General features: G+C 41.9%; 1 protein-coding gene across 1 annotated transcript; it reads right to left on the bottom strand.

The window, feature by feature from the left end:
• Window positions 1–3229: 3229 nt before the first annotated feature.
• Window positions 3230–12426, bottom strand: KCNK18 (potassium two pore domain channel subfamily K member 18; the record flags this gene model as incomplete). Its single annotated transcript, XM_081912528.1, has 3 exons — window positions 3230–4041; window positions 11007–11150; window positions 12207–12426. The coding sequence occupies 3 exons, from the start codon at window positions 12424–12426 to the stop codon at window positions 3230–3232; spliced, it is 1176 nt and encodes a 391-aa protein (XP_081768654.1).
• Window positions 12427–25354: the final 12928 nt, after the last annotated feature.

The following is a 25354-nucleotide window of genomic DNA, read 5'->3' as shown; positions in this document are numbered from 1 at the left end:
TTTTTGCTCTCAGCCATGTTTCATTTCTCCAGCTCTGGAAGCATGAGAATCAGTTGGCCCCTCACCTCCACATTCCACAAAAGCTATTAGTAACACACACACACAATTCTGAACACCATCCATTATCAGCAGCGCATAATACATAGTTGAGCCATAAAAAAGAAGAAGATCAGGATGTGTGATGAGTGCTTAAACTCTATCCAAGTGTTCTCTGCAAAGTAACAAACAAAGATTGGACATATGCAGGAAAATTTGACATATCTCTCTCACCCACATATATTTTCCAAGGAACACATTGTGAAAAGCTTCATGGGGCGGGGGGTATGAGACCTTGTTATTCATTCAGTGCCTGGCAAACCAATTCAATCTTCTCTCTTGCACCAGGCCCAGGGGTGGGAGTGTTCAGTCACTTCCACCCAGCTCTCCTGGCTAAGCTAGCCTCCAGTCTTCTGCCACTGATGAAATGTTGCCGGTTTCATTCCATTGATGTTATTATCCTTCTGCCTACGAAATGTTCAGGTGTGCAGCAGTGCTTCCTACGGGATCTCCTCTACCCTGAAATGGAGTATTTTTGTAGAGGAGGGAAGCTGCCCTAGGATCTGTTCACCCTGAGCCACTGCTGTTGTGTGATGACATTGGGCCCGGTTGAAGCATCAGCTCCAGCACTTTTGCTGCCTCCCTCCACCTTCCATGTCGGCTGCTGCGTGTGTCGGGGCTGGAGATGTGACAGAGTGCCTGTTGCTTGATAAAGCCTTGCCGCTTGGCAGCCAGGTTTAGGGTTGCACCCTAAATGCCACACTACTCAGTATTAGGAGCAAGTTGTGCCAATTAAAGGGCTTTTTAGCAGAGGCAGCCGGAGAAAAATAAAGACATCCACTTGGTGACAGTGGTGAAGTGGCCAAGAAGGGATTGGTTGGACTGGTTTAGTTGCCTTCCTTCTCTCTCTCTCATGGGGCAAGCTACAGCCTAGGCTGTCATAGGGCTTTTCATTAGCTTTGCCTGGTTTAGTATCTGTGGCTTCTCTTGCACAAGGCTAGTCTGGCCACAGTTGCCCATGCCTTGATAACCTCCCAATTGGATTCCTATAATGTGTTCCATCTGGGGCTGCCTTTGAAGGCAGCAGTTTGGAAGCTTGAGCTGCTACAGCTGCCAGGATTTTAACTGGCACAGCCTATTCAGGTCCTCTATCATTAAAAGAGCTCAACTGGCTGGCTGCCCACTTCTATGCCCACTTAAAGTGCTAGCATTGACTTTTAAAGCCTAAACAGCTTGGGATCCCAGTACTTGCAGGAGTGCCTTCCTGCTTGCATTCTCAGATCATTAGCTAAGGTTCTTTCCTGTGATTCTTTATTTTCTTTAGCAAATTTGTACACCATTCAGTCAAAAGGAAAGTCCCACCTCAGTGCTGAATGATACAAAACATTACTTGAAACAATATAAAATTCAAACCGGAATACTGTACTGTTAGTCAAGTAACTAATAATACAAAAATGGTCACATTTCAGGAAAGCTTGATTAAACGAAGATCTTTGCTTCTAAGTTAATACAGATGGAACTTGCTTGATCTTCTTTGGCAGGTAGTTCCATAACATCAGTGCTGCTACTGGTAGAGGCTGATCTGTTAGGGTAAATGGACAACTGGCCCACCAACCTCAGATTGCCCTCAGCCATCTCTCACCTGTCCACTTTCTTGCAGCCGACCATTCAGGGGGTGGCTTTGCCTGGCAGCGGCCCCCAATTGTTTACGGCTTTATATACATACTAACAGCAGCACCTTAAATTTGATCTGTGGGTCCAGAATTGGTTTCCACAGTCACCTACGGACACACTATTAAGACTATATTTGGCTATGAGTGATTCCCAAAGAAAGAAGAAGAAGAAGAGATTGGATCCAGTAGCATATTGGCTTGTTGGCAGATTTTTCAAGCTTAGGAAGATACCTGAGTTTCCAGTGACAGACACCTGTAGGAGCATCCCCCAGACTGCATGCCTACACTTTCAAAGGTCATGCAACCCTGCCCAGAACAGACAGCTGGCCTATCTTCTGACCACAGAAATCACTTGCCCACAGAAGCTCTGTCGTGCCAGGATTCACTCAGTTTCCTAGCCTTCATCCAGCCCACCACAGCATCCAGTCCAGAGCTTATACAGCCACTTCTGGTTCAGATGTGACAAAAAAAAATAGACCTGGGTGACATCAGTGAAGTGAGTGATAACTGGAGAGGGGGCTTTCTCAGCCATGGTGCCTCATTCATGGAATGGCATCCCCCAGGAAGTTCACATGGTAGTAATGTTGCCATCTGAAACTGCCTTTTTTGCCCTGGTTGATAACCATCTCTAGGAGAGACAGAGGGAATGTAACATGGTGGGTTCTTATGGATTTCTTCTCAGTGGTTTTCAAAGCCATTTGCCATGCTTAGATCAGGGACAGCTGAGAGAAAACCAGCTTCCACACCAGTGTCCATCAAGGAGTTCTTGCTGTTATGGATGACCCCTTAATTGCAGATTCAATTGTCTATATTTTGATGAAATTGTTTTATTGCACATTTTAATTTTGGATGCCTGTATTTCAATGATTCTGTATTTTTTAAAATATACCTGTAAACCATATTGAAGTCCTTTTTTTGCATCAAGTGTTATTTAGATTGATTGATTGATCAATCACCATCATATTTTAGGTGCCAAACAACCCCCCTTTTATTATCCCAGGCTTTTAAATTTTAAGCATTTTGAAATCTTACCAACTGCCTGTTTTATTTTGTTATTTCAATTGTGTAAACTTATATGGAACCAATTTCAGTAAGATGTGGTATATTAATATTGTAAATATTTCATTGTTATTATCAATTATTCTAGCTCACCGCTGTCAATGCCAATAGAGTGGGGGGAGCCAAATGGTGGATATGTCCGCACAATTGTAAATATTCATATTTAACAGAGAGGCACCTTCTATATTACCTAGTGTCCCAAAGAATAGTTTTATTCCATCAGTTTTACTCCTTAAAGGGGAGGAATGCCCTCACTATCATTTGTGTTCAGCTGCTACATAATCATTCCACTAGTTTACAGCAGATCCCACTGTCAATGAAAATAATCACCCATCTTGATTTTGCATTACTGAATCAAAGGTGGAAAAACAAAAACATTTGCAATAGCCTGCAGCAGTTGACCATCAACATGAGTTTGGAACTGATGTTGCTGCCTCTCCTTTTATTTAGATGGACATTTTTCATACCATTTTTGGTGGGGTATTTTTCCGTCCGATGCAGCAGATCAACTTTTTGTAGAGAGAAATGAGCCTGTCTTGTCCCAGCTTGAAAGCGATGATGACGATTTCCATGCCGACCACAATATAAAATGACAAAAACAAAAAGAAGTTGGGGTGTTCCAGGGCAACGTCACCAAAGCCAATTGTTGTTAAGGTGATGAAGCAGAAATAGAAAGCACCCTCGAAATTCAAACGGCTTTCCCAGCGCGGAAGGATGGCGGCAGCACAGGAAATGTATACAAAGACAATGAACATCATCAACCAAAATGGCACATCCAGCTTTTCTACTCTTTTCCCTATATTGTCAATATTGTCAATCATGTGGTTCATCATTGCCCCTGAATCCAGTTCAGGGCATGAACTCCATCGTTCAAACTTGCCAGGTCTCGGTGGTGCAAGGAACTGATTCTCCCTGGCAATAAGATGTTCAAATATTTCGACATTTCGACTTTGGCAAGGCTTTATTTTCAGTGAAGAATGATGTCTTAGCACTTCTTTGATGTTTAAAGGTTCATGAAGGACTACTTTGGTTTGCCTGAGGGCTAAGGATCCAGATTTTGAGTCTCTCTTCTTCCTCCAGCAGGATGCAAGAGAAAGCCTGGCTAATATTTTTGACTGTAGTTGTCTCCCTTTATTGTAAGATGTGGATAATATAGATGAGAGGATGTCTCCCATATCAGTGAGAACTAAGAACATTAGAGGGATGCCAAATAATGCATACAGCATACACAAGTATTTTCCAGGTCTTGTCACAGGGTAGGTATGACCATAACCTGAAACCAAACAGAATCAGAGAAGCACAATTTAAATTCCATTTGATTTGTTTTTTCACTGGTATGTCAATTAAATCCAAGCTGATGAAATATGCAAAGAATTTCCTCCCTTTATCCAATATTGCTTCCCTGCCACCCAGAACTTGAAGTCTAAAAACAGACAGCTCTACTACATTCATGTATTTCCATTGCATGTGACAAATACTATGCAGAACTTAATTTTCCTACCTACAATGCAAGATGAAATGGTTTCTTTAAGTCCGCTTTTGTGCATTTTAAAAATTCTTTTGGAAAGGTTGCCTCCTTCTGTAGAGTTTATCCTTAGTTTCTTCATGCTTATCTGCAAATAACAACATTCTTCCAGTACAGTGGTACCTTGGGTTAAGAACTTAATTTGTTCTGGAGGTCCATTCTTAACCTGAAACTGTTCTTAATCTGAAGCACCACTTTAGCTAATGGGGCCTCCCTCTGCCGCCGTGCCACCACCGCGTGATTTCTCATCCTGAAGCAAAGTTCTTAACCCAAAGTACAATTTCTGTGTTAGCGGAGTCTGTAACCTGAAGCGTCTGTAACCTGAAGCGCCTGTAACCCGAGGTACCACTGTATCTAACTTGGGTATCCTTTGCTCAACTAAAGACTGACTTTTGGTAATCCTTGGTTGATTTTTTTTTTAAGTGCTGGTAGGTGATTTAGCAAGATGTTAGCATACTTCAACTTCATCTCTTTGTAATACACCGGTTGACTACAACACAAGGCCAGCCCAAGACATTTTGCTGCCTGAGGCAAAGGGAAAGATGGCACTTCTCCCATTCCATGCACGGAAGTTGATCAAACTTGTACTTGACTCTTACATTTGTCAATGGGAAAAAATGATCTGCCCCATCTGAGGACAGCAAGCTACCTTAGGGCTTTCAGGGCAGTCTGTATGGGTTACACAGTTCTGCCTACTCCCTTCCCTTTAGTATCTGATGCCTGAGGCCTCACTCTCCCTTAAAGATCTATCAGCAAAGGGCAAATTTTCAACAAATCAAATCACATAATGTCAACTTGCATTAATAACATTCCTATATGTTATGATCAGAGTCCTTTCCTCCTAAGAACTAATAGAAAATTGGGTTGGGGGGGTACAGTGATTCTACACTGCATACAAAGTACAATATGAAGATAGTAGTTTATGAGGAGATCTGTCACTACGTATGCTACTTAGTTCATCAAGAGATGTTAGCAAACCAAAGGTTTAACAGCATATCTTATTTGTGTCCACTCAAAAGCATGTCGCACTGAGTTCAATAGGACTTACTCCCAGAAAAGTTGTTATAGAAGTACGTCCCAAATACTGCATGAATTCTTGCTACTAAGCGTTCCTACAGTCTTTAGATTCCATTCTCAACTTTACAGCCAACTTGATGTGTGGCCTTGAAGCTTGGAATGCCTTTACCTCCTTACTTTCACACCTGGAAGCAACTAATAATGTAGACTTCAGGGATTGGCTAGAGGAGGAAGTTAATTGCTATAATTTAAATGTATGGAATAGGGGGTTTTTTTGTTTCCTTTTTATCTCTTAATGATAGTAATCGAAAAGGCTTAAGCCCAGACTCTGGGATTTTTGGGGGATGGGGGGGTTGTTATTTGTAAAATACTTTAACAATACAGTCCACCCAAATACTAACAAATTCTGCCTGAGGTTACAGGCAACAGAGAGTGTGTCCTCCTTTCCTATCTCAAATTAACAAAAGAACCCTCAGCAAATAGATTGGCATTGCTTCCATGATTTTGCTGGCTTGGCTTGATTTCCTGAGTCCAGGGGTATTTGCCTTACAGGCACCTTCGAGTTCATGATCCACAACTGTCTGGATTGCGTATATGGATTGGACCAGGAAGGGGAAGAGAACTGGTGGAGGGATGAGCCTTCTTTTGGAGCAGGGAACTATATTATTATTATTATTATTATTATTAATTTCCAGCTTTATGATAGTTTGAAATCTCCAGTGCAAGTCTACAGCTGGACAAATATTCTTTTATATGTTTGCTGCTTTAAGATAACGTTGAAAACCTGCTGTACTAAAATATCTTCAAATTTCTTGGAGGTTTTATTTCCCTGCAAGATAGATTCTTATTTTTCTGCCTCATTCACAACACCTGTATGTTTCCAGTAGCTCTAATAGTCAATGCTATCTATTCTGTTCAACATAAAAGGTGGCAAATACCCAACATATGACATTTTTATAATGATTTTATTCTAGGTTAATACAAATGGACTTTGCTGCAGCTGCTAAGAATGTCATATTCAAACTGGATTCCTTTATTTGTTCATTTATCATTTGCCCCCTAACAGGATTTGAAAACTAGTACTTCACTGGAAATATTTTTTACAATCAACTTTTTGATACTTAAGTTATAGAAACATTTCTACGGCTTTTCTAACTGTGAGGCTACAACATGGGAAAGTCAGGATGAGTAAGGTCACTCTGCATGAACTACTTGCATCACTGCAAACTCCCCTTGCATGCTTACAGAAGCAAATCTCACTAAGTTTAATGAGGCTTACTCCTTAGTACAAGGATGGTCAACCTTTCATCTGTCTTTGAGAGTAAGCTATGGTGGGCTGAATGCCAGCAGTTGGCATAACCAGAGCTGAAAGTGGACCTAACCCCCACACCCATCCTCGTCTTTATTCTCTCTCTTCCACTCTTCTGCCTGCACAAGGGGATGGGGACAGATGGCTCTTGACAGACATCTGACCCAATAGCTTTCTGCAACCTAAAGGCCATAAGACCCAAACACACCTGCCATGCTCTACCCTCGCAAGTGGGTTGTGGGTTGCAGCCTCACTGACTTCAGTGGGCCAGCTGTTAAACTGATTCAGCACATCTCACTTGGAATGCTGTTGCTGGATTGCAATGTATGGTGTCAAAAACGAAATGTCTTATGGTCCATTTTAATCCTCACAGCAGTCTAGGCTAGGCATATAACTTCTGTCCCAAGTTCAGAGGGCAGGTGTCTGAACGTGGAACTCCCTGGCCCTCTAAATACTATACCACACTGGATCTCAGTTAGATAGTAGGAATTTGCCACATATTAGGTCCATCTAGCTAAGTAGTCTCTACTCTTCTGTCCCTTTATATTCCTTTTCTTCTAATATACACATTTTTGTACAGAGTTTTACCTAATATACACGTTTTTGGAAAGCAGTTTTCTTGAGTATAATGTGTATATATATATATATATTTCAACAATAAGTTGATTCTCATACACATTTTACCCCGAGGGAGTGATTTGAAAAATTCAAAGATGTGCAAATTTCAGAGGATGGCTGTGCCAGTTGGTACCTCCTCTGATGCTCATGAAAGGTCTCAGTGAACATCCCCTCTTTCCCAAACTGTTGTCTAAACAGTTTGGGAAATTTTTTTAAACAGAAATCAATGACAGACTATAATTGGCCATTAACTCCCAAATCCTTATTGCCTGGATTCATAAGTGACTACAAATCAGACATGCACTGTCTTGTAATCCCAGAATTGTTGACGACAGCAAAAATGATAATTGCAAAAAGTTGGTGTAGTTCCAAAGTGCTCACAATCAAGAAATAGGTTGCCAATGTATGGCAAGCAGCCACAAGTGAGGAGGGGGGAAGAGAATGCAGAACAGTGTCAATCACATCTTAACTTTTGAAAATCATCAAATGACGTCAATACTAATATTTATATTTTATTTTTGTTAAAACCTGTCATGTATTAATATTTCTGTTATGAGATACCTTTTGGATCTACCCTGTTGCTTATTTTACTATAAATTCAATTGCTAAAAATAGCAATATGGCATTTGTCAGCCACAAACGAATTAGGTCCCTATTACTGTGAATCTTTTGGTATGCAGATGTTGCTTAGATGATTCTTTCTTGAAACAGTCATCTTAAATGACTTAGCTAGCAGAAGAAGACTAGATTCACCAAAGCCCACCTTTCCCCATATGATGTACTACACTGGAAGGAAAATGCAAATGTTAAAAACTAACATTGCTTCTTGCTAATACTGTATATCTTTAAGAGAACTCCAAGTGAGATTTTACTTGCTCCTTGAATATCATTGGTTACCCACATAATATGTTCATTGAAGTGGTCCCTATAAGTTATTGTCTTTACCTCAATCTCAGGAAATAAATTGGGGTATACCAACTGATGACCTGAAGATTCATTCATTTATTTATTACATTTATATTCCACCTTTCCTCCAGGAAGCTCAAGGTGGCATACATGTTTCATCTTCCTTCCCATTTATCCTCACAACAACCCTGTGAAGTAGGTTAGGTGGAGAGGTAGTGACCCCAGTGAGCTTCATGGCTGAGTGCGGATTTGAACTCCAGTCTGCCAGGTACTCCAAGCACTATACCATACAGGCTATCTGTGCATACAGAGGTAGAGAATCTATCTCTGGTGCAAGCATCACAAGAATATACCGTATTTTTCGCTCTATAAGACACACCAGACTACAAGACGCACCTAGTTTTTGGAGGAGGAAAACAAGAAAAAAAATACTCTGAATCTCAGAAGCCAGAACAGCAAGAGGGATCACTGCGCAGCGAAAGCAGCAATCCCTCTTGCTGTTCTGGCTTCTGGGATAGCTGCGCAGCCTGCATTCACCGCATAAGACGCACACACATTTCCCCTTACTTTTTAGGAGGGGAAAAGTGAGTCTTATAGAGCAAAAAATACGGTACATAGTGCACATAGCCTAAGCACTAAGAGAGGCATCAATGCTCTGACACTGAAACCAAATCATCATTTATACATTATGCACTATGGCGGTTTGAGACTAGTGTCCTCCTGACCTGGTTTCTTCTTCCTGGTTTGAGGTAGTGGCAATCATATTTCACTGAGAAAAAAATGGGTTTATTTTCTGGAGGGGGAGCTCCCAATTTAATTTGATTATATACCAGTATATTCTGACAGGAGATGAAATAATATTATTAGCAGCTGAATTAAATAGGAGGGGTGAATGGGGCGTTAAGAGAGGGGTAGTATCTCTGGTGGGGGACATGTGGTTCTCCTTCTAGTGTAGTTTGTCCACTTTGGTCCCCACCCTGCACTCAGCTCTCACCTGTGGCTCTTAGAAGCTGTCAGCACGCGACAGCAGCCATATCCCAGGAATGACTTCACTGGCTGGCTAAACCAGGTGAGGGTAGCCGATGGGTCTCAAACCCTTGGTGAGTTGGGGGCTTCTCCTGCACGTGAAAACAGGCGCTGCCGGATTGAGTAGACAAGACCAGTAGTGGGTCCAACGATGAAGAAGGGGGTTTCTGCACATGCTGTAGAGCAGCGGTTCTCAACCTGTGGGTCCCCAGATGTTGTTGGACTACAACTCCCATTATCCTTGAGCTTTGGCCTTGCTAGCTAGGGGTGATGGGAGTTGTAGTTCAACAATATCTGGGGACCCACAGGTTGAGAAAGGCTGCTGTAGAGGGAAGTGAGGGGCAGATGAGGCTCATCAATCTGGGAAGGCAGCCCATCTAGAAGAAGGAAAACTCTGATCCTAAAACTCTGCTGCCTTGCGGAATATCTTTGGGAGAAGAAAATGCTAAGGACTAAACCCTACACAAATCCTGAGTGGAGTCCCTAAGACAGTTGGATGGCATCTTGTATACCTCCTTCCGGCAACTCCTGCAGCAATGCTGGTGCCAAGCATATTGCTTGGCTTTCCTTTGAACCACAACAGAGAGGCTGAGAGGGGGATCTTGTCTTGTCATCTTGGCAGCCCTGGACCTCCATACACACTGCCCTGGTTTGTGCCCCAGGGGAGTCACTTCAGTGCTGCTAGCACAGCAGTTTGATTTGCGCCTGCCCCCCAGGCACACTCCATTGTCTCTCAAGATCTCCACCTCCACCTCCATTGTTCTGCCTGGATGCTGAGGTGCAGCTCCAAGGGCCTTCTGGCAGTTCCCTCACTGCGAGAAGTTACAGGGAACCAGGCCGAGGGCCTTCTCGGTAGTGGCACCCTCCCATTGGATGTCAAGGAAATAAACAACTATCTGACTTTTAGAAGACATCTAAAGGCAGCCCTGTTTAGGGGAGTTTTTAATGTTTGATATTTATCACTTTATTATTATTAATACTGTATTAATATTCTGTTGGAATATAATTAAATATGAAGTGAATGTGTTTTACCTGTTCTCTAAATGTTGTTCATCGACAAGATTAGTAAAGATTTGATGTGATGTAATTTGATTGGGGATTAAAACATGAAGCATAAATCTTCAGAATGTATATAAATTAGAGACACGTCTTTACACATAATACTAACTGACATATTAAAGTTATATTCGAATATTGCAAATATTATTTTTTAAACATCAATAAACCTTTTGCAAACAGAAATGTAAGAAGATTTCTAGATTTGGTGTGCCTGGGGACCCCCATGAGCCCCACATCCTGTACTCCTTTATATGGCTGCCCCAATGAATAATCCTGGAAGCTTTACTCCAGCTTTCTATGGGAAGTTTCTGCAGCTAATGATGACTTAACTTACTTGTTTGTTTCAGCTATTTTTATAACACTGAAGAAGTGTCTTCACGTTGTATGTAAAAACTTTATGAGAGGTCCTTGATGTAACTTGCATTACAATCACATGTTTTCTCGGAAGTAAATCCCACTGTATCCAGTGTGACTTACTGTCTGATAAATGAGCACAGGATTGTAGCTTTGCAACCATAAACCCTATGCGTATATATATTTGGAAGTAATCTCTCTGAGTTCAATGAGAGTGACTCCTATGTACATGGACACCGACATTCACCCTCAAATGACTATATTCATGGTGTAATGTAGGTAACTTTGAGATTCTGGTGGCATATGCTGTTGCTGAAGAAGGTACAGGTTCCCACTGGGGTTTATATATTTCTTGCAGACATGCTGATGAGCTCAATTATCTTAACAAGTCAAGTGCAAAATACTTTCAAAAAGTCATACTTACCCACTGTTGTGAACACAGTGCAGCAGAAAAAGAGAGAGCCCAGAAAGGACCATTTCTTTTTAGGGTCGCCAAACCATTCCCATTCAATTGTTTCAATCAGCTTGCGTGCTTCTTCCTTGAACTCATCAAAGGAGATCTCATTTCCTGTTCATAAGAAAGTGGGATTTAGTATTAAACAAACTGAAAATTATGGTCCTGGATGATGGACAATAAGTAAGGGTTATGGACCATTGAGTTATTCAGCACAGACTGGCTGGCTGGCTTTTATTGAGGTTTAGCTTTTTTAAAAACAAGTCCACACACGCCTCTCTTCCAGTGCATCATTCCATGGAGAGGAAAGTAATGATTGGACGGGGGTGAGCTTATGATCTGACAGCTGTTCTCCCCTAATTCCTGGGTGGGAGTGGGGGTTTCCACTCTAGCTGGTGTTGAAATAAATGCAAACAGCACCTGCTTGGTAACACAATCATGTGCTTTTACATGTTTTCCATAGCACTGAGTGAAGGCATGGAGAAAATACTGAGGAGTGATAGAAGAAAGAAAACATCATAAAACTAAACCTGAGATTGAATTTAAAACATAATTTTAACAAAATGTTCCTGACAAATTTGGATCTTAAATATTTTTTCAATAAATTATCACCGTTGTTCCAAACCCATTCTTTCTTAAAATGATGCATCCTGGAACAATCACATTCCTCGAAAAGGACTTACTGCTTCTTAGGATATGTACAAAACTTGACTTTAGGATTGTAGCATTATAGGGCAGGGATGCTACAGTGATTGGTGTGAAAGAAAGCCTCGAAATGATGAACTGCTTTACTGGAACCAAGGCAACTGTTTCACACCAAGATGTCCATTCATGGGCAGTGCCCCACAACCCATGACCAAGATTGTGGGGTGAGAAAGATCTACACAACGGTAAAGTCATAAGATGGGGAAGAAGACCTAAGCAGCAGCTGTTTTCATAAACCAGAGATAAGTATGATATTCAGAAACTGGGAGCAGAGATTCCTCCGAGGATGAGAAATCCTTTCACATTAAAACAAGCAAAAAACCAACCAACCACCCAACACAGTATATTGCAGAGTCACAGGTGTCCAAATATATTCAGACATTCAAAAGGACAAGAGAATTGACATCCACTCTGTGAAATAAACTTGGGTTAATACATCTCTGCCAATGCTACTTGTGCACATACCTGATGAATTATTTGACAGATTCCAAAGCTGTCGCATGAAAGTCTGATATGCTTCTGTTTCATTGCTTTCTCTGTTGCCTTCAACATGAGAAAACATGAGAGCACCCAGCAATGCGTAGATCACTAAGGAACAAATGAAGCAGACATGAGGGAAGACTGTCCAAAACACTTGGTTGCAGGACTTTTTCTCTGTCTGGGAAGGCGATGGTTCTGTCTTCATCTTCTCAAAACTTTGTCTCGGCAAAAGCAGACTCAAGAAGGCTCCAGCACTCCTGCGAAACCTCTTCCGCTTAAGAGGAATAGAATACACTATTTCTGTTCCATGCTTAAAGCGCTCTTGATATTATAACTGGAGTTATCCTCACAATACCCAAAGGAGCCTGGAGAGAGCTTGCAACCAATCATGTCTGAGAAATATCCGTCTGTCAGATGTTAATACTTTGTGCAGAATGGCTATTGATTTCCACCGGAGCTATAATGCATGCAGATGACAGGCTACAGTACAGCCTCTCCGACAGTTACGTGATATTTGAAAGGAGGGGATAGTTTGGGTACTGTGCAGTATAACTTCCTGCGATCTGCCCTCTGGCAACAACTGAAACGAAATTTCCAGTAAGAGAAAGCAAACTGCAGAGTATAGATAATGGATACAGATAATGGATCGGAATATGATCAGGGGTGTCCCCAAGGAGTGAAGATGTAGTATCTATTGTGCTTCTGCCATTGTATGGATTAATGTCTATTTCCCAGGGAATTCAAAATATCACTCTGTTTTGCTATTCCTCCCACCCTTTCATCCTGGCTTTCTGGGTGTTTGCTGCACTAAGACTGCAGTCCTAACAACAACAACAACAACAACCCCACTAACCTGGAAATAAGCCCCATTGAATTCAAGTAGTAGACAGGATTAGGACTGTGTTGTAGGTCAGTATCCTGTGCATATATACAGATTAGAATGCCTTAAGTGCCTTCTTTATACACCTTTAGGTGCCAGGCAAAAACATTCCTCTTTAACCTGGCCTTTGGCTGATGGCCCTTTTAAAATGTGTTCTGGAAGGGTAGATTATTGAGTAGAGATGAGTTGGGGGGCTCTGCTGTGGTGGAGCCCAACCTATACCCAAGTGGACAAGAGGATTCCTCCAGACAGTCTCCCAACAGCAGTAGGCAACATTAACCCCCCCCAATGGAGTGTTTGCAGCAAGGTACTGGACAGTTTGGATACACTCCATCCAGTGGGAGGGGCTGAGCAGGAAGAGGTGGAGGAGAAGCAGGAGTCAGAGTTAGCAGGACACAGTCTTGTTGCCAGTAACCAAGTGCTGCCTCTGTGGACTGGATCAGATGCACTAGCCCAGACAGAGCATGACTTTGAATGGTCACGTAAGTGAGAGAGTCTTGCAAGTTAACTCACCCTGACTCATATTTAAAAGCTTGGTGGGAGGGGAGGGGAAATTGTTGGGACATCTGCATTGCTTCTGTTCAGTTCTGTATGTGTTACCTTGGGATCCTGATTTCTGGGCCCTATGCTTGCTGCTGAGCCTGTAACATTTTTAGCCAAAATAAAGATCCCTTTCTTATTCTCAACTAAGAGCCACTGCTGTTGTGTTTGGGGATGAGGGTGTGACACATGGGAAGAGGCCTGAAGGACCACATTCAATTCCTAGGCCTGGCAATTCTACTCATTTCTCTCAAACCAGGCTGCCAGTCACTATTTGCTAGGTGCTGTTGTATCTCTGAGAAGTATTTTCATGAAATTGCTGGGACATTGTTTAATCTGCTCCTGAAAGCATCCTGATGTTGGGATAAGAAGATGTTGAGTAGCCTTCTGACTGGGCACAGACTACCTGACCCATTCCTGAGCATGATCCAGTCTACATGGATCAAGAAACTGGGTATCTGTGCACTCCCTCCCCATGTTCAGGTCTGTACTAATAAAAGGTAAAGCCCAACACATTTTCAAAAGTCTATTTCATTTGCTAACACAGAGATGTTGTGCTATGAAAATATTCTGTGGAAATAGGGGGAGGGGGATTACTGCAGACAAGCCTAATTCAATTATTCCTTCAGATAAGTGCAAATTAGAATGCAGGCAGTTCTTCTAATTTTCTTGGATCACAGTAGTTCAAATTAGAAAGCTCTTTCTTTGGATACTGAAAGGCTTTTAGATAATCAATAACAACTCTCCCTGCATTATTTTATCAATGAGCTGTTGTTTAGGTGTTCCATTATAGTCAACTGCTGTACTTCCAAGCATTAAATGCTCAGATTTCAAGTCCATATAATTTATACATATACTATACGTCTTCCCTTCCTGCTCATCACTAAGTGATTCATTGGGGGGAGGAGTAAAAGGAAAGGGGCAATGTTTGCTACATGCCACACTGTACTCGAGGCATTCCATTGGACAAGAACAGCTGCAGGAATCCCCCATCCTCAAGATCACTGAACTGAGTGGGCAGGTTGGCAAGCCTTGGAGATCAAGAGCAGAAGCAGTGGCAGATAGCATGGTAGTGTGGCACCATGTGCCTGTCCTTCTGTCAGTCATGCTGCTGCTGCTGCTTGCCAGGACATATAAAGAGGGGGGAGATATGTGGTGGTGAAGCAAATGCATTCATAATAAACACATTCCAATAGTTTGTTGGGAGGAAAATGAGAAACTGGGCAGGGCAAAGGGAATGAACTGGAGTGGGTAGAATTGTTATGAGGACCACTCTGCACATCACTGTTTTGTTGCAGGTGCAACTTGTATACAGTCTACATGGACAATCTCTGATCGGCTATTGCTTTGATGCAACTCACTATCTCCATGTTTTGGGGTCCCTGTGGTCACAATGACCAGATATTAATGCTAAGACAAATCTCGGTACGTAAATCAAGATTGTCATGTTATTTGTTCCATTTCATCTTTTGAGCCATTATTCCAGGCTCACATCTTACAATATAAGACTACTATGGTGAAGATTATGTATTACCACCAGCGCAGATGGTACTACCTGAAACCATATGGTTAGATGTGACAGAGCCATAGCCAATAACCAAACAACCGCATTTCATTTATATGGGCATTGATTTTCATCTCTTATTTTGCCTGCTCTTGCCTGCTGCTCTCTTGAAATATTAATAGGTGGGTTATAGTATCTTCCATTAGGCATTGCTGGGCCAGGATAGTAGCTTTTCAAGGCATTCCAAATGATCAAAAGCCAACACACACACATTAACGTTACACTAAAATCAATGGTCTTGAGCTCACATAACCCAATGCTGGTTTATGACCATGAAATTATATTTCTTTTTTACCTCTTTGGTGGCCTCTCTTCAATTATATTAGTTTTTTAAATAGCACAGATATAAATAGGACTTGACCCAGAAGTACAATCTTTTTATATATCTCACAGTACCTTTAAATTACAATTCATGCTTTCCCGAACAGTTTTTATATGTGATGAATTATGCTTTACATCCTGAATATAAATTAACTAGACTTCTCATAGAGCTGGAAAAATAATGAACAGGGTGGAAACAGCCAAAGGTGTCTTTCAGTTACCTTTAATAAATATTCATCTAAATAGATCTCTGAACCAAGTCATCTGTAAATGCTTAAATGGAGGAGCTGAATGTTGTTAAACTAACAATAGATGTGCATTTTATGGAGTAAAGAAGCTCAATGTGTTTGTGTTATCATAAAGGAAAACCTTTTACATTTAGATATAATATAATTCTGTTGGGAGCTGCCCAAAGTGGCTGGGGAAACCCAGCCAGATGGGCGGGGTATAAATAATAAATTATTATTATTATTATTATTATTATTATTATTATTATTATTATTATTATTATTATTTGGTGATCTCATCAAGATAAGCTACAATCCTAAGTCTGGCTGACTGTAATATTGTTGTTATCAGTGTGGTTTTATGCTCTTAAATACTATACTTGCTTACTTTGGAATATGTTCCACAGGGATATATGTGTGTTTAGGACTGAAATAAACCATTCTCAAGATCTAGGCAGCACCAGAAAATAAAAGGAAAATATTTTTTATGTGTCTGTGCTGGTTGCATTTGAACAATTTAGATTCTTTTCTTTTCTTAAAAAACCCTTATTCTATTGATACAGTTACAGATAGGTAGCCGTGTTGGTCTGCCATAGTCAAAACAAAAAAAATTCCTTCCAGTAGCACCTTAAAGACCAACTAAGTTAGTTCTTGGTATGAGCTTTCGTGTGCATGCACACTTCTTCAGATACACTGAAACAGAAGTTTCCAGACCCTTCTATATAGTGAGAAGGTGGGGAGGGGTATTACTCAGAAGGGTGGTGGGAATGGGTGATTGGCAGATAGCTGTGATGAGCCTGTTGACGACTCTTAACGACTGCAATAGGTCTTACAGGAAAAGCAAGGGGTGAAAAGGTGAAAAATGGCTTTGTCATGTATAATGAGATAAGAATCCAAGGTCTTTGTTCAGACCAGGTTTCTCAATGGTTTTAAGTTTGGTGATAAGTTGCAATTCAGCAGCTTCTCTTTCCAGTCTATTTCTGAAATTCCTTTGTAGTAAAACAGCTACTTTGAGATCTTGTATAGAATGTCCTGGGAGATTGAAGTGTTCTCCTACTGGTTTCTCTGTCTTGTGATTCCTGATGTCCGATTTATGTCCGATTTATGTACGGACATTCTATACAAGATCTTTTCTATACAAGAATTTTTTCTATTGATACAGTGATTTTTATACGAAAAGTATTCAACAATAAACAATGAGCTGTATTGAAGAGTTGACTGGGTTAAGAATCTGTTTTTGATTGCTCTAAGCACATCACAATGAAGGCAGAAGGAATCTCACACACAACTCGTAATAGCATGAATCTGCTTTTTCTATCTCATTTGGATAAATTAGTAGATAAATTACACTTGCTCCACAGCATGGCACCAAAAAATCTATGTCTTTTGGTCCTGCGCTCTGGCACAGCCCAAACGGGACATCCGGTGTTGGGATCAGAAGCCAGGGTAGTTTCTGCAAATCTGGGATGTCTTGAAATGGGACAATTGTGCGGTATGGGGTAGAGTTAATGTTAGCCACTGAGATACTGGCTTAATCAGGGGAATCTTTCTTTCAAGAGGAATGGGACATCCGTTTACTGCTTTCTTCTTCTTCCGATTTAAACTGGCGGAAGAGGATCTTTAAATTCCCCGTGGCACCTTTGTTTAATTTAATGCTTCTACAAATATTGCTCTTAGATAAATTATTGATGGGCCTTATTGAGGAATGCCATTTAGAGTATCAAGGGCATATCCCACTATGCCAAGTTTTGTAGTAGCATTTAAAAGAGCCAAATGGGAATGGTGGTTTTGTGCCACTATTATACTTAACAGGGAGATGCCATTACTTCATCCTTAAATTGCACCACAATCCTATCTTCATACTCAGGTCACATTTCTGCTCTATAGCACCTGGCAAGCATTGGTGGTGCTTAGAGAACAAGTTTGTGCTTGTGGATTTAAATAACAGCAGGAACACTCCCAACTCTTGATGCGTGATTCATTCCCAATGCAGAAGGTTAACAATCTTAAGAGAGAAATACACTTGCTTTTGACATAAAGGCTTAAAACTAATGACCTTTAAGACCAACCCATATTATTATTATTTATTAAATTTGTATACTGCCTTATACCCGTAGATCTCAGGGCTGTTTATAACACAAAATTACAATATAAAAAACACAAATAAAAACAAAAACAGAGACAACCCAATAATCCCCCCCCTTCCACAAAACATTTAAAAGGGCATCGGATGTCAATTAGCCAAAGGCCTGATTAAAGAGCAATGTTTCACCTGGTGCCTAAAGGTGTAAAATGAAGGCACCAGCCGAACCTCCTGGGGGAGAGCATTCCACAAATGGATAGCCAGAAAGGGTCCGTTCTCGCGTTGCCAAACTTGGGACCTCCCATGGAGGAAGCACACAAAGAAGGGCCTCAGAGGATGATCTCAGCTTCCAGGTAAGTTCATATGGAAAGAGACGGTCTTTGAAGTATTGTGTGATCATGACCTATATGTCCGCTGACACCATACCGAGGGACAGGGAATGTGATATCTACAATGGCCGCCTAAGAGATAGTGACTTGCCCAAGAGTTTCTAGTTCAAAGTTTCCCACCAACCCAAAGTTTCCCCTGCCCTTGTCGCCACCTACCCTGACCCACCTTAGTCCTGATGAGCAGTAGTGCCGTCACAGCCAAGAGGGTAGTACAGTGACAATACCCCAGCTCATGTGCCACAACTCCACGGGGAAGAAGAATCCCCAAGCAGGACCTTCTGAAACATACCCTGACAAGAGCCACCATACACTATGCCTCTGAGACCTGTTTCTATGTATCCTGATACATAGCATATGGTAATGGAAGCTGCGGAGGGGTCTATCAGAACCAGCAGCCTGGGGACATCATTTGTGAAGATAAACTAGCAGGACAACTGGAGCCAACTCTGCCCCAATGCCCAAGCTAGAAACCAGATTTTCCAGGCCTCAGAAAACTGGCCTCACTCATTAAACCCTGGACAATGTCCAGCCCTACCATTAGGCAGATTGAGGTAGCCTCCAAAGGAAGCTGATTTGCACGGCTAATGAGAGTGAAGCAATCACTTCAGGAAGTTGGTAGAAGGGCAATAAATTGTTGGTCATCTAATTTGTTTGCATTGGAGGTTTAAATTATTATTATTATTACTACTACTACTACTACTATTATTATTATTATTAATTTCAGAGTGGGGGTCAAGAGACATTGTGGGATTTTCTGCTTCATGGACATCAACATTACTTGACTAACCTTGAGTACTATGCATGCTGATTTAACATCCCTCTCAAGGCAAAATGAAAAGAATCACATTGTCAATATATAAATCCCTGAACAACTCAGGACCAGGTTACCTGAAAGTCCCCCTGGCCCTGCATAGAACTGTAAGATCACTTCAATCATATGGGGTAATTCTTCTCCGCTCACTGCAGAGGGCATTTTCTTCTGCTGCCCCTGTACTGTGAAATGCCCTTCCCTCTGCCGTATGTGAAGCAACTACCATCAGTTGCTTTAGACAGCTTCGTACAGTAAATGCTTACACTTTGTAAATGTTGTACAAAGTTGTACCCCAGAAGGAAAATAGGTTTTGTTGATGGTTACTCCAAAGTATTTCTTTGCTGCATTAGACAAAGATGATATCCTTCTATATCATCAAATGTTTATACGAGCAAAAGTGATTAGCTCAGCAGGCCCATTCCATTAGAGAGCCATTTCATCTACCTGTCTGCTTCACGGTTATTTTGTATTTAATCATTTGGGACTGAGAGTTCTTCTGAAGCATACCACAAATAGTAGGAAGCCAATGGACCATTTAAAGTTAAGTAACAACAATAAATTGCCTGGCACTGGCCAGTCTGTGGTGGATTGTGGCCAGATTCTGACCTCATTTACACTGAAGCTACCCAGTGTTTGGTGGTGTAACAGAAACAACGGGAAATTTGCAGGACTATTGATGAGCTATTACCAGAGTATTTTTCAAGGTTGTTTCTTCACTTTGGCTTATTGATTATTCCCTCTTGCTTGTTATGCATAGAATCGATGGTGACCAAAGAATAATACGTGGATTTTGACCTGTGCTGGATTATCCATTATTCTAAGCATTCTTCAGTATAGGACACCAAGTTATATAATGTGTAAATGCATCGTTTTTGCTGCCTCCATGGGATCCTTTTATAATTTTTTGCTGTTAAGATTCATAATGCCCATCACACTTCATAAATCAAAGCACAGCAGCCACCTGGAAGTCAACTTACCTGTCAGGAATGCTCCGCAATTCCTACATGCACCATTCAGCTATTTACAGCCTTTTTTTGACTTAAGTAAAAAGAGCCACAAGAGGGCACTCAAGGAACACATGATTTGTTAAACCAGGCTTTTAGGGAAAGGTGGGGAAAGCCTCATTTAAGATGTTTCACTTCAACAGTTCAAAGGTGTTCCAAAATGTCAGGCAAGTATCTGTAGGAAAGTCCTTGGCTACAATCAATAATTGGGCAAGCTCGACTCATACCATTATTATTATGAAGCTGGACTAGTTCATGAGCCAAACCACCCCTGATCCATCTTAGTATTGACTCTGGCAGATATGTTTGCAAATTTAGATTATTCAGATAGCCCGCACTGCATTTTTCTTACCTTTACTTTGCTTTAAATTAGATCAGGTAATAAGGTATCAAAATACCAGAGAGACACAGATTAGACCACAGGAAATCTGCAAGTGCACCTTTTGCTCTCCATTTAGACAACTATGATACACCCTCTCGAAAATGATTTGGCAGGTGCAGAATGCAGACGCCATTGTGATTGTTGCTTCTAGTTATAGGAAATGTACAACTGCATGAGCATCACTGGCTGCCAGTTTGTTTGTGGGACCAATTAAAAGTGCTGGTACACTTTGGAGCCGTTCATGGCTTGAGTTCAGGACATTTGCAGGAATACCCTCTGCTGTATACAGTGGTACCTCAGCTTAAGTACTTAATTTGTTCCAGAGGTCCGTTCTTAACCTGAAACTGTTCTTAACCTGAAGCACCACTTTAGCTAATGGGGCCTTCTGCTGCTGCCACGCCACCGGAGCCCGATTTCTGTTCTTATCCTGAAGCAAAGTTCTTAACCTGAAGCACTATTTCTGGGTTAGCGGAGTCTGTAACCTGAAGTGTATGTAACCTGAGGTACCACTGTATAAGCTACCACAGCTTGGTGCCCTCCTTTTATTTTGGACTCCAACTCCCATCAGCCCTAAGGCCAATGGTCAGGGGTGATGGGATTTGTAGTCCATCAGCATCTGTTGTGCATCACAGATCCCTAGGGCAAGCTCTGTGGGAGACTGTTTTGCTTAAAGACACAATATAGGGAAACCATCTCCCACAATAAAGCAACCAGATTGTGTTTAAGCAGACAGACTATGGAATATGTCAATTAGACTTGTAATTGCTGCTTTTCCCTGCAGTTGAAACTTATTTGTTTTTATGGCTTATTGGATGGCTTTTTTAATTGGATTATGGCTCTTTGATATTGCAGTTCCCTGCATTGGGAACACTTTGCTTTTACTGAAAGGCAAGCTAAAAAGTTTCTAAATAGACAAATAGTGCATGCTTGACTGAAAATTACTATCAACAAGTCTATATTTTCTTTTACAATATACTCAAATGTCCGCTAACCATCTTCTTCAAGTTTGGCCCTGCAAGTTAGAAGAGTGGCCCTGTTAATTGTGTCATTACCAGTTTAACCAGAGATGACACATTAGAGAGTGAAGCTCACATTCCAGAAACTATCACAATTAACATCACTTGGAATTAACAGCATTCATTGCTTTCTCTGATCAGTCTAAGATTCCCTAGCTTTAATTTGGTTTTACATGGCTTGTGTGTTAAAGGCCACAATAGCACATAAGGATGTTTGTGTGTAGATTCATCTTACTCTCTGGAGGGGTGTGGGCTTTATTAAAAAAAAGAATGGGCCCCTTTTCTTGTGCCATATGCGTAACAAATCAATTCAATTGCCCTGTAATATTTCCAGTAATAATCCCATCACCCCTGACCATTGGCCTTAGGGCTGATGGGAGTTGGAGTCCAAAATAAAAGGAGGGCACTAAGCTGTGGTAGCTTATACAGTGGTACCTCATGTTACATACGCTTCAGGCAATAATGGATGTATTATTCAAAGGCCTATTCCATCTCATTGCTGCATTAATCTGCAAAATAAATAAGTAAATCCATATGCAAATTCATATTTAAATGCATATTTGTCTCATGGATATATGCATTTCTGAATATATTTGATCCTAAAATGCACATGCTTAAGATGTTTTGGCATGTTTCTCGAGCTGAAAAGCAAATTGCAAAATCCAAGGAAGTACAAAATCTTATGGGCTGTATTCAAAGCCATGTATTAGTCCAGGAGGTATGAATTCAATTACAGTGGTACCTCGGGTTACATACGCTTCAGGTTATATACGCTTCAGGTTACAGACTCTGCTAACCCAGAAATATTACCTCGGGTTAAGAACTTTGCTTCAGGATGAGAACAGAAATTGTGTGGCAGCGGCGCAGCAGCAGCAGGAGGCTAAAGTGGTGCTTCAGGTTAAGAACAGTTTCAGGTTAAGAACGGACCTCCAGAACGAATTAAGTACGTAACCAGAGGTACCACTGTAGTTTGCTTCTGGGTAGACAAATATAGGATTTCACTGTAACTGTGTTTAGGATTGCAGAATAACAGAGTTATCAGATACAAAAGAAGACACTTTTAGAAAAGGGAATTTCAGCCATTATAGTGCACCATGCAATCTACAGTTGTATGTCCATTCAGAAGTAAACACCACAGTATTCAATTGGGCTTACTCTCAAGAAAGGGTGCACAGAATTGTTGCTCCCCACATCACCACCATTGTCCATTAGGGCAAATGGGGCACTGCCCTCAACCATTCCCTGCCTTCTTAAAGGTAAAGGGTAAAGGTAAAGGGACCCCTGGCCGTTAAGTCTAATCGTAAACGACTCTGGGGTTGCGGCGCTCCTCTCACTCTACTGGCCGAGGGAGCCGACATTTGTCTGCAGACAGTTTTTCCGTGTCATGTGGGCAGCATGACAAAGCCGCTTCTGGCAAACCAGAGCAGCGCACAAAAATGCCATTTACCTTCCCACTGGTACCTATTTACTTACTTGCACTTTGACGTGCTTTTGAACTGCTAGGTTGACAGGAGCAGGGACTGAGCAATGGGAGCTCACCCCGTCGCGAGGATTCGAACCACCAACCTTCTGATCGGCAAGCCCTAGGCTCTTTGGTTTAGACCACAGCGCCACCCGCATCCCAACCTACCTTCTTACAACCAGCCCAAAGGGAGGCACTGCCTGTCAGTTTCCTCCTCCTCATTCTCAATGTTGTCCCTTGTAGAACTCAGCAGGGGATGGAGACACATGAGTTGGCTCCGCCTGTTGTTCACTCTGGCCCCGCCCATCATTGACTGTGGCCCCACCCACTGGCAGCCACCCTGCCTTGCTCTCTACCAGCTCAAATGGGCACCATCAACCACTGCTGCTATGCATTGCTTACAGAATATCACTGCCACCCTTTGCTTAAGTGAATACGTTATAAATAAATAAATAAATGACTAGACTGAATCTAATGTTTATGATCATGGGCAAGGCCTATAAGGAAAGGATCCCTCTGAAGTCTGGGGATCCAGTTTGCTTTTCTGCCTCCCCAAGCTAACCAGTTGTGCAGATTCCATCAGGACTAGCTAGGGGTGTTTCAATTAGTCCCTTTGTTTATGGTGTTTAAAGCTAGAGTGTTGCTGATCTCATTGTTCTTATTTGTATCACGTTTGTCTCAGCTGGAGGGATATTGTGCAAGGCAAGTTGGAGTCCAATCTAGGAAGGAAAATGTTCAGAAGTGTTGAGAAAAAGCTCCAATTTTTCAAACAGCATGCAGATCACTCCTCCACTCATATTATTAAATTCTAATTATAGCCTGTTGATCCCCAAGACGGTGCTTGTTGGTAAATCCATATATACTGTTTCTCAAAGCTTGCATGTTCCATTTCTTAACCTGTTGACGCTTAGTTAAAAGAAAAAGAAAAAAGCAAGCATTGCATATATATGTGAAGACAGGCTCAGGTTAGATATATGATTTTATTGTAATGTGTACTGAGTTAGTGAGAAATTCTGGTACTAGAATATATAGATCATTGCAGGCAGTGCCAGTTCCAGGCTTTGGGAAGCCTCTTGGACAAGATGCTCTTAGTGGAGCACCTGTCTGGCTGCTTCCACTATCCACTGAGTTGCCCTCTCCCTTTGGGCTCCATTCACACAACTGCCTAGAGAAGAAAAGGCAAGGCAAGTGGAGGGTGCTTGGGGAAGGGCCATAGCTCAGTAGTAAAGCATCTGCTCCCCCAGGTTCAATCTCCATCATCTCCAGATAGGGCTGGGAATGTCCCCAGTCTGAAACCCTGGAGAACTGCACATTGTGGACAACCTTGGTGGCATAGGGCAGCTTCCTGTGTTCCTGTGCTGCCCTGTCCCCTCATTCTTGTCCCTGCTTGGTTGCCCACACAGAGACGGCAGGTCAAAAGCCAATGACAACGAGGAGGAGAACAGAGTCAGGAGGTCCCAGGGCTTGGCAGTGGGCCCCCTGTGGGGCTGTGGACCTCATCAGAAGCCCAGGGATGCCACTGTCAGGAGCTCCTCCTACACTCGAGTAGGACCCTGGTAGAGACACATGCCCGACTGGCATGTTCTCTCCCTCCTGATCATTCTTTCGGGAGCTTCAAAAGCTTTCTTCAACCCAAACATCACAACGACTGATGCCAACAGCCAACAGCACACTTAGGGATCCACAGAGTCTTTGCAGCTTGTATAACAGACCTCAGCAACTCAGCATTTTGGCTAATCTGCTTTATTTACATATAAACACACACGGAGCACTGCAACATGGCTCCCTCTCTAGCATCAGACAGCAAAGAGAAAAAGAACAAAGGACAATAGTCCCACTTCACGGAACAGAGTAACACAAACATCCTGTCTCAGTCACTTTCCGCTCAGTGGAGTCAAAACATAGACCGTCATGTGATAGACAACAATCCCATGACTGCAATCATGGAGCAGGAATTCTAACAGCCACCATTCCTCATAGGCTTATGGAAACGATGTTTTAATCACCTGTGAGGGTGGAAGTGTCTCCTCATTACTTTCCTCTCTCCTCCAAAGCTGGTGATGCAAGGGTAGTAGAGGAAATCAAGGCACTTCTGCTCCTATTGCAGCTGGTTAAAGGAGATAGCCAAGACATCTCTGCTTTCACAACCTCCTTCCTTGTACCCTGAGTCCACAGTCAAGCTGCAGCAGCCAGACAAAATCATCTTGTGCTGCCCATCAGGATGGTGCGTTGCATAATAACTGAAGAGATGGTAATGGTTGTAAATTTAAGACCTGGTGCTTGAGCTCACTTTTATTCTCCCCCACCCCCCAATTCCTTATTCCTTGTGTGTCATGTCCTTTCTTGTGTGAACACTCTACAACCAGGACATCAAAAACAAGACAGCAACAACATAGTCATGCAAGCCACACCTTCTGAAAATCCCACCTTGACACAGCTGCTAAAAGTGCAGAG

This window comes from Podarcis melisellensis, assembly GCF_964234715.1.
Source record: "Podarcis melisellensis genome assembly, chromosome: 5".
NCBI classification, from domain to species: domain Eukaryota; kingdom Metazoa; phylum Chordata; class Lepidosauria; order Squamata; family Lacertidae; genus Podarcis; species Podarcis melisellensis.
This window is presented reverse-complemented; position numbering and strand designations above follow the sequence as displayed.